This window comes from Telopea speciosissima, chromosome 2 (genome assembly GCF_018873765.1).
Source record: "Telopea speciosissima isolate NSW1024214 ecotype Mountain lineage chromosome 2, Tspe_v1, whole genome shotgun sequence".
Classification (NCBI taxonomy): domain Eukaryota; kingdom Viridiplantae; phylum Streptophyta; class Magnoliopsida; order Proteales; family Proteaceae; genus Telopea; species Telopea speciosissima.
In genome coordinates this window covers 59885141-59894717 of record NC_057917.1, presented here as the reverse complement: position 1 = coordinate 59894717, position 9577 = coordinate 59885141, and the positions used below count along the sequence as shown (strand labels likewise).

Below are 9577 nucleotides of genomic sequence, written 5' to 3'. Positions count from 1 at the left end.
TCCGTCGTTTGTGCGTGTCTTTTCTCCGCCGTTTGTGTGTGTAATTTTTTTTCTTCTTTGTCCACCATGATCCTTACCGTCGGCGACGATGCCGATGACGATGATGACTCATCCACCACTATGTTCAAGGATCATCACCGCCCCGTCTTTTCCGTTTTCCTTGTTTGTCTATTTGTAGGTGATGCTGTCCCTAATGTTGGTCGCACTAAGTTTATAATTGACTCTAAAGCTCCAGCCGCTGCTCAACCTTCACCATACCTCTCTTATCGCCGGACGAATCTCCACTCGCCGATCCAGCAGATCTTTGCAGATCTGTTCGAAAGTAGGCTTTGGCAGTGTTTCAGATGGTTTTTTTACTGTCTATCGAAGCTCCACTCGTCGATCCAGCAGACTTTTACCGATCTAGTAAGTCTGTTTGAAAGTAGACTGTGGCAGCGTGTTGGCATGTGTGGGAAGTTTGGTGTTGGTCTGTTCGGCATGTATGGCCCCCCTTCTATTGGCACGTATGTGCATGCGCTTATCTTTAGCTGCGTCTGCAGCTTTCTCTCTAGGGATATGGTTGGAATTCATCCCCTACTCTGGATGACCCAGTCAATGGCATGTGAGACCGCGTCAATCTCCACTCCTTGGTTTTGGATACCGTATATCCATACCTTGTGTTTATCATGCTCTCTATCTGTCTTATGTATTTTGTTTTCCTTTGTTTGGCATTGGACGCGCATGAATGAATAGCCTTCTTTTTTACCTAAAAAAAAAAGAATCAACCCAAATATATGAGAAGGGAAGCAATGTTATAAGCTGAAAGCTTGTTCAATACAATCCTGGACAATTTTCTATACGGCAATCATAATAATAATAATTAATAATACTAATAATAAATTTAAAAAAAAAAAATGTAGAAGTCTTTAGTAACCAAGTAAAGATTAAAGAAAAATAAAATATAAAAATAATTCCTAAAGGTTCATTTGTTTTCATGTAAAATAATATATATGTAGAAATTTCTCTAAAGCAAGTAAAATTTTACATATTGAAAATCTTTCCAATGTTTTTCTGTAGTAGGTAAAATATGATAATGTCTTTCTAAGATTTTCCAATGCATGTTTGTTTTTTATTTGGTGAAGGGTGATGCAAACATGCCCATGTTTTTCGGACAAAAAAGTAATGCAAGTGAACTTTACGCTTGACTAGGTTTAGGATTGAGCGAAGGAACGAATAGGGATATATAGGATAGCCCACTTGAAGAATAGTTGTGATTAAGACAATAATGAGAAATGAATGCCGCCAATCCACCAGGCACTTCACGATCGATCATTTACCTTCAATCCAATCAGTAGAAACTCTTGAACTCTCAGTTCTTCAAAATAGATAACATACTTTTGCCCCAACATTGAACAGAAAGAGTTGAAGTCTCTCACATTCTTGGACACCTACATAAAATGTCACTATAAATAAATTTGAATTATGGGTAAGAGATCTCTACTTGGTCGCATGGTTTCTACACAAGCATCTGGGCCAATGAGTGAGCAAGCCTGAGTATTTACCCAGAAGGCGGAGGCATTAGCTTACGGTGCCCTGTGAGAGGGCATAGAAAACACCACCAAATTGAGATCTTTTTCCCTTCAATTATGTAGCTCCCATCATATAGTTATGAGAACCATATAGATGGATCCCACACATATATAGGTCATATGTGATCCATCCAAGGCAACAAAAGGCGGCCTCAAGATATTGAAAATTTTATGAGAGAAGATCTTTTGATTAAATTGCCCATAAAATTTACTAGGACAAAATCGAAATATGCATAGTCCCTCTGAAATATTTTCCCCACTAAAATTTCTCAAGTACCTTGGCTTATTTATGGCATGGGACAACTCACATTTGTCGGAGATTTTCAACATAATGGTGTTGGGAATAGTCCCACATTGGAAACGTAAGAGTATATATTTTGGTATATTTAATATAGCCCTATCTATAGTTTAAGTTATTAAACAAAAAGTTGCTACGGTGTATATGCAAGCTACCGTGTATGGGCGAGGTCTTTCGTCCGAGCGCATACGCACGACGTGGGCAATGGGCTGTAGAGGCGTTGGTGGTGCACGCACTTGGCACTGATCAGGACCGTTCCTTTTGATCAAATGGTCCGATTTGAATCTGGATGAGATCAACGTATTCAGTTGATCAACAGTTATGGTGGTTATATTTCAGGACGGTTTAGATCGTACAGTTACGATCTAACGGACCAGGTTCAAAATTGATCAACAGTTATGACTGTTATGTGTTTGGATGGTTTAGATCGTACAATTACGATCTAACGGCCCAGATTCAAAGATGAAAGAATCTATTAGTTGGGAACAGGTGCCAAGTGGCTTATTAATATTCAGAGGATTTTCAAATTTGAATATATCCCAAAAACGTTCTCTTCTTCTCCTCATTCTCAGAGTGATCTTGCAGAGAGTCTGTTTTGCTGCAGGAAACAAATTTCTCTGCTACTGGTTTTCTTGTTTTCAAAAGGCTTTCTGAAACCATTTCAACAGTTATGACTGTTATGTGTTTGGATGATTTAGATCATACAGTTACGATCTAACGGCCCAGATTCAAAGATGGAAGAATCCATTAGTTGGGAACAAGTGCCAAGTGGCTTATTAATATTCAGAGGATTTTCAAATTTGAATATATCCCAAAAACGTTCTCTTCTTCTCCTCATTCTCAGAGTGATCTTGCAGAGAGTCTGTTTTGCTGCAGGAAACAGATTTCTCTGCTACTGGCTTTCTTGTTTTCAAAAGGCTATCTGAAACCATTTCTAGGCTTTGTTTGTGCAATACGCAGCCAGGATAATCAACATAGTTTGAGGCTTCATTGTATCCTGGGAGACAATTCGTCTGCAACCTATTTGCATCTGGAAGTAAGGACGAATTTCGTCTTAAGAAAAGCGACTCTGTAACGCGCCTTGAAGGTTCAAGCCAATTCCTGTTCTAACAACATTATGGGTCTAACTTATTGATATTTTTCAGAAAATTTCATGTGATTCAATAAAGTAAACAAAATATACATTCCATCATGGTTAAATCGCTTCACAAGAAATAAAAAATTATAATTTATGATAAAATTATATTATTCAATTATGGAAGAGGGCTGGGTATGCCGCGGTATACTACATGCTAGCACCTTATGTGTCTCTCTCTCTTTCTCTCTCTCTCCCCTCCTCTTTTTTGAAATTACTCCCTTACCCCCCCCCCTCAAAGGGAGGAAAAGAGAGGTAGACACATAAGGTGCTAGCATACGGTATACCGCTAACATTCCTAACGTTTTCCCTTCAATTATTTATACCAAAATGAACAGAGAATACATTCATATAACCAGAGGAAAGTAAACACTTAAATCAGATTATATCTAACAGATTCAGCCTAACACTTGATAAACCGAATGCAATAGACTAGGTGATGGTGGAGTGTCAAGGAAAACACACTTATTATGAGAAAGCAAAACATAGTTATATGTATGATTATTGCTGCAATGTAAAAGATACAAATTTTATCAGAATTTAACAAGGTTTTATCAGCAGCAAAAGACTCATACAAATAAAAAAAGGCAAGAAGAGTGAATGTACTCAGTCCTAACCCCCAATGTCCCAACAACCATGGTTTTTGTGTACAGTATCGGAACGGGTATCGGTTACACATAAACCGATACGATATTAATATGGTGTCGGCCTAGATCGGTTGTATCGAACAAAATTACTTTTGAAATTTCTTAAAAAATGAGTTTTTTGACCATTTTATCCCTTGTCCATATCGTGCTACCGATACGATATCGGCACAATTTCGGTATCATTGACTAGCAAAACCGATATATATCGTCCAATATAGATGATACAATACCGATACTTAGACCCATGCCAACAACCCATATCTCTTTATTAGTGAAAAAAAAAACAAAAATTTAAATAAATGTCAAGATGTTTCTCTTTCTAAATTACACAAAGGGACACAGTATTACATGTATAATATTTGTTTAAAAATTCATCCAATTCAGACTTCATTACCTCACAGGGAAGGAAAAGAAAAATACATCTCATGGATTTAAATATTGGATACTGTTATCGATATGTATCGGCCGATATCAGATATTTTTGCAATCATTTTTCTCTTAAGAAATCAAATCTTGGATGGTTTTGTTGCCCTTACTGAAAAACAGTCACGCTGATACATATCAGCCAACTATTAGTATTGGCATATGGATCCACCGGCCGATTCAATATTGGTATTGAAACAATGATACACAGCCCCTCGTACTCCTCTCTTCAGCTAATGTCTGAGTTATGACTCAACTCAAGTTCACGTACAAGAATATTCTCGTATGTCTGGATGCCATTCAGATGGAATCCATTCTTCCTCTAGATTTCATCCGGATGCCATGATAAGATTGCGTACATTTGTATCAACCAAACTCTGCATTAATATGAGTCTCATTCATTGGAATTGAACCAAAAAAGAAAAAGGAAAAAATTCAGAAATAAAAGTATGGGCATGCCCATGACCGGTATGCTCAATACCCTCCTCATCCCCATTCAACGAGACGGCACGAGTGCACGATCATACACAAAATATTTTGCCTAAAAATATTTAAGGTAAAAATATCTTTGTCCAGGAGTGTGGCCTACATCAGCACTCCCATGAGTCTATATCTCTCTTTCCCATGTGAAAAGACACCTCTGCTCCCTATTTTGAGGGGGAGAGAGATAGACACATGAGAGGTGCTACTCCCAGACAGAAAACTGCTTTCCAAATATTAAATTCGAAAATTGGAATAACCATAGATTTTATTTTTTTTTGGTAGAAAAACTTTCAATGAATAGAAAATTTTCCAAAAAAAAAAATCACATTTTACAAACTGTTGGATTGGAATCTAAATGCTCTAGTGGGCCTCAATTCTTCTTCTAATCCAATAGAAATCTGGGGTTAGTCCCAGTATTCCCGATGAGAGCTTTCCTTTGGATCACTATCCTCTTCCATTGAAGTGGATTCTAACCAACAATCCTCACAACCCCACTGAGATGGTCAAATGTACTCTGTGAACCCAACTCATAAAAAAAATTGCAACGTTGCTTAGCAACCACACCAAAAAGGGTTCTTCATGGTAGGTTCTGATTATTAATGCAAGACAATGACATCTTTAGCAAGGGTAGCATGTAATAAGTAATGGTGGGTAATTGGAAAAATCTTGTCCTAATAAGATAGGCGAATAAGTATCAGATCTGTGAGAGAGTAACAGAGAGTGGGCGAGAGAGAGAGAGAGAGAGAGAGATGTTGGGAGGAACTCGCCGTTCAGGAGCATGTTTGAGGTGTTGTTTGGTGGTATTTGCAGTAGCTTCGGCTCTTTTTGTATGTGGGCCTGCTCTGTATTGGAGGTTTAAGAAGAGTATAGAGCCGGGAAAGGGTTTTTGTAGCCCTTGCATCTGTGACTGTCCTCCCCCTTTGTCTCTCCACAACATCGCTCCTGGTATGTTTTTCTCTCCTGTTTTTTTTTTGGGGATTTATCCTCTTGTGTGCTCATTTCAAGAGGATTTGAGTGAAATTAGGGATTACCCATTACAGCTTTGAGGTCCCACTTCTTCATTTTGCTGCTGTTTATGGATTCTGATCTGCAGTTCGATTTTTGGGTTATTGGAAGAGTTTTAGTGTGACAAGCTCTGTTCCAGTTATTGGCTTTCTTTCTGTCTTAAGTTCGTCTCTGGGTTTATTGTTTCCGTCGGTGGAACTATGTATGGCAAGTGCGTGATCTTTATCTGCGCCAGTAAAATATTTATTTCATTAGCAGATCTCCATCACAGAGGGGCGTTTCCTTTTATGATTGAAATGATCAATTTTAATAAAAAACTTGAAACTTACCGCTATCTTACTCTCTAGATCTGACGTCTTTACTGAGCCATGGCTCTGTAGCCATTGAAGGATCTCATTTTCCATTTTCATTTGGAGGCTGTGGTTGAATTTTACTAGCTATCTGCTGATGACCTATTTGCATGAGAACAATTTATAATAGGTTGGGTTATGATACACTTGAGTGAACTTTTAACTTATTAATGCAGGAATCCATTTTTATGGGAGTGATTCTTTTTTGAATGACAGACTTAGAGTTCCTCCCAAGGAGGTTATTTCCCGTCAGTTTCACCTTGCATTTCATGGGATCGAAATAGCCCACTGCAATAAATTCTTCCTTATCATGTTCAAAATATGATTTTCCACAAACAGTATGACATTCTATGGCAGATATCTCTCATCTGTACTAATAGGTGGATGTATTTTTTGCTTTGGCAGCCTAATGTCCGCCCTAATTCTGGAGTGGGACTTATCCCCTGTATCTGTTAAAATGATAGTCAACCCAATTTAGCGTGGCTTGGTTTCATTATGTTTATAGGGTGCGGGGTACTGGCGCTATTCAACTGTGCCGAAGCAGACAAGCTACCTGAGTATAACCGGCATTGGTTCCGTCATGTTTTTGTGGCCTTCTCACCTGGTGGAATCATACCACTGCCTTTCTCCATCTGGCTTGGTTTTCCTGATGGATTAGTAGTTGCATGCTACCACCTTGGTATGTTGAGGCACTTTCTTTTTTGAATCTTGCCATTCTCCACACATATATGTCCAGATGCGGGAGGATTTGGAGTGTAAGCTCACAGAAGATGAGTATTTTGTGGAAAAGGTGATGCTCAGATATTGGGTTGAGTCCCTAGTACACTATGTTCGATGGCATGAAGAAGCCTGTTGCGACTTCTTTTTGACTTGGGAGCAACTGGTAATCACTCGAGAAAAACCATTCAAAACTCTCTCTTCCAGATACTCGTGTTTCCAGTATCGAGTCTGTATTCAATCTATGATTGCCCTCATCGCAACCCCTCAGGTTACCCATCTGTCGGTCACTAGTATAGGTTGAAGGCACAGGAAGAATCAGACGTTTCAAGCAAAGATAGGCGCATACAAGCAAGCAAGGGGAGTATGGTAGCTTGCCACTGGTGGGAATTCAACTCACGACAAGAATAGACTACACTACAAGGAAAATGGCCTTGTTTGTATGCTCACCTTAGAATTTCATTGCTTGCCTTTTGAGACTATATCAAGCAAGCCTTCCCGTCTCATCTATATCAATAACTATATTATACTTCAGACCCTCTTCCTATGGTCGAGTAGATAAATCGCCTAACTCAGTCAAAAACCTACATGGAAACTTGTATGAGTTCATTCATTTCATGAAGCTGGTCAGCAATTATTATTTATACCTTCCTTTTTTAAGATTCTCTCAGTGTGTATTTCCAACTTTCAATCAAAGATGGAACCTGCACATGACCACAATGCTTCAAATACTACTCTTTCTCCATAAGGTTATTTTTGCAGTTTCTCCATAAACTGCTTCATTGCTATTAAGCTCTAATTATACAGCAGTTCTCATTTCTTTGATATTAAAGAGACATAAATGGCTAGTTCCTGTGCGGTAAAGTTATGCCTTATTCTCCCTGGTCTGAAGCTCAGTCTGCTAAAACTTAACTATATTGGGTGTTTTTATTCATTCACAGTGAGGCTTTGATTATTGCTTTTGTTAGTAAGCAATTCCTTTCTGGAAATAGCCAAGGAACAGAGTTGCTTCCTTTGATATATCTTTGCTTATGTCTCTATGATTTGTCTCCCATGAGCTGGAAGGTCCTTGATTGAACATCAGATTCAATTATTCTATTAAATAAAGTCTCTTTTATGTCAACTTAAGTACTAATGATTTCCATGTTTTGTTTTGTTTTTTGTTGTTTGACAGGGCTTGTCAATCTTTCTGTCTCAGGTGAGAGCTCTTATTAGAAACTTCGCTCTTTATATTGCTTCCCGATATTCCTTTATGCTGCTTTTGTAATTGTAGTAATCTTTAACATTTTCAAAGATGTCCAAGTGTAAGTTCTTCTTCTCCTACCCCCCCCCCCCTTTTCCTTTTTTTAATCACTTGCTGCCTTCCCCTTCAATATGATTTGGCTGTCTGATAAAAAATCATCTTTCTTTGATGTCATGTGCATCTGGTTCAATTTCATCTATGTTTCCCAAAACCGAAGTTCTCAAAGGCAGGTTTGGGCGTTGATGGACACTTTGTATGGGGGACAATAAGCGAATTACATGTGCATATGGGTTTCTGAAATATACAGAACGGAGGAAAGTCCGAAAACCTAGGACAGATAGGTTTAGCATATTAGCCTTCTTAGCGTGCAGTTGAATGGTTAAAAGAGAAGAAAAATGGTAGAGAGAAAATCTGATGAAGTTATTCTGCATTCTCTTCATAAAATATAAGAATCTGTCATAGTCTTTCTATGTGTGAATGCTAAGCCGTTTCCTTCTTTCTAGCATAGCCAATTTCACCGCATTGCCTCTTTCTAAATCCTAAGAACCTGGCCCTGGGGGAATTGGACCTAAGTCATGATAAACTGGAGAGTTTCCTGTATGGTCAGAGCACTGAAATTCTTATTTCTTGGGTAAGAGAAAAAAATTATGTTTAGGGAAAACATCGAAGCAATGAGGGAGTCCCAGCCTTTACGTCATCATCTAGAAAGTGCAACCATAAGAGGATCAGCCTGATGCTAACCGCTCCCTAAGAAAACATTATTTATTTTGTGACTGTTGTATCCCAGATCCAAACATGTAGATTAGGTTCACCGGAGTTGATTGTGCTTGCTACCCATGTATTGAGTAAGATTGTTATTTGGCAGAATGGCACCAAAACTTTAGTTATGATGCTTGAATCAACTATGTTTGCTACTGAATTAAGACATTGATATGCCTTGGACTTTCCAGATATTATTTTTAAGGAAAAATAATGAAATGCAAATGCCTAGAAGAATGCAAAGCTGGGATAATTGGGCTGAAGTGGGTTATTAGAGGTCCTTTTTAGGCCTTGGCTGATGTCCAAATGATTCGACCATGTTGTCCAATGGTCCATGAGAACACTTCTCTGATACTGTATTGTTCAAGTGCGTGTTCATACATATTTTACTGCTACATGTCCATTCATTTATGTTAATTATGACAAAGTATTTGTCTATTTGATTGTTATATTTTGGATGAGCTAGATTGCGGGAAAAATGACCCGGATCTCAACAGAGAGTTGGAGAAGCCATATGTTGACCTCCTAACAGAGGAATTGAAGCTTCAGGAGGCAGTTGCTGAAGAACACATGCACCACATGAATATCACCTTTGTAGAAGCGAGAAGAGTGGCTTCCCAGTATCAAAGAGAAGCTGAGAAGTGCAATGCTGCAACAGAAACATGTGAAGACGCCAGAGAGCAAGTTGAGGCATTGTTAATCAAGGAGCGAAAGGTGACGTCCTTGTGGGAGCGACGTGCCCGTCAATTGGGTTGGGAAGGAGAGTAGGTACAAGTGTACAACAGAAATACATCTATTTTAGTAAAACAAGTTTTGCCATTTCCATGGAATGAACAACTCTATAGAACAGGCAAGCAAATCTACTTGAATGTAATCCTTTCCTAACAGCTCCTCTCTGTCTCCCTAAATGGGTTTCTCCCATTGTATCTAGCTTCTATCCTACATAATT

The 9577-nt window shown here is 38.6% G+C and overlaps 1 protein-coding gene across 1 annotated transcript; it reads left to right on the top strand.

The window, feature by feature from the left end:
• Nucleotides 1–5247: 5247 nt before the first annotated feature.
• LOC122652667 lies at nt 5248–9431 on the top strand. Its single transcript, XM_043846472.1, has 3 exons — nt 5248–5499; nt 7801–7824; nt 9095–9431. Exons 1-3 carry the CDS (start codon nt 5304–5306, stop codon nt 9394–9396), a joined length of 522 nt encoding a protein of 173 aa, XP_043702407.1. The 5' UTR covers nt 5248–5303; the 3' UTR covers nt 9397–9431.
• The last annotated feature ends 146 nt before the right edge of the window (nt 9432–9577 follow it).

Bases quoted from the DNA above. Each gene is read 5' to 3' on its own strand.
- LOC122652667 (XM_043846472.1), top strand. From the start codon at position 5,304: ATGTTGGGAGGAACTCGCCGTTCAGGAGCATGTTTGAGGTGTTGTTTG. The intron at 5,500-7,800 runs GTATGTTTTTCT...GTTGTTTGACAG, and splicing joins TCTCCACAACATCGCTCCTG to GGCTTGTCAATCTTTCTGTC. The intron at 7,825-9,094 runs GTGAGAGCTCTT...TGGATGAGCTAG, and splicing joins TGTCAATCTTTCTGTCTCAG to ATTGCGGGAAAAATGACCCG.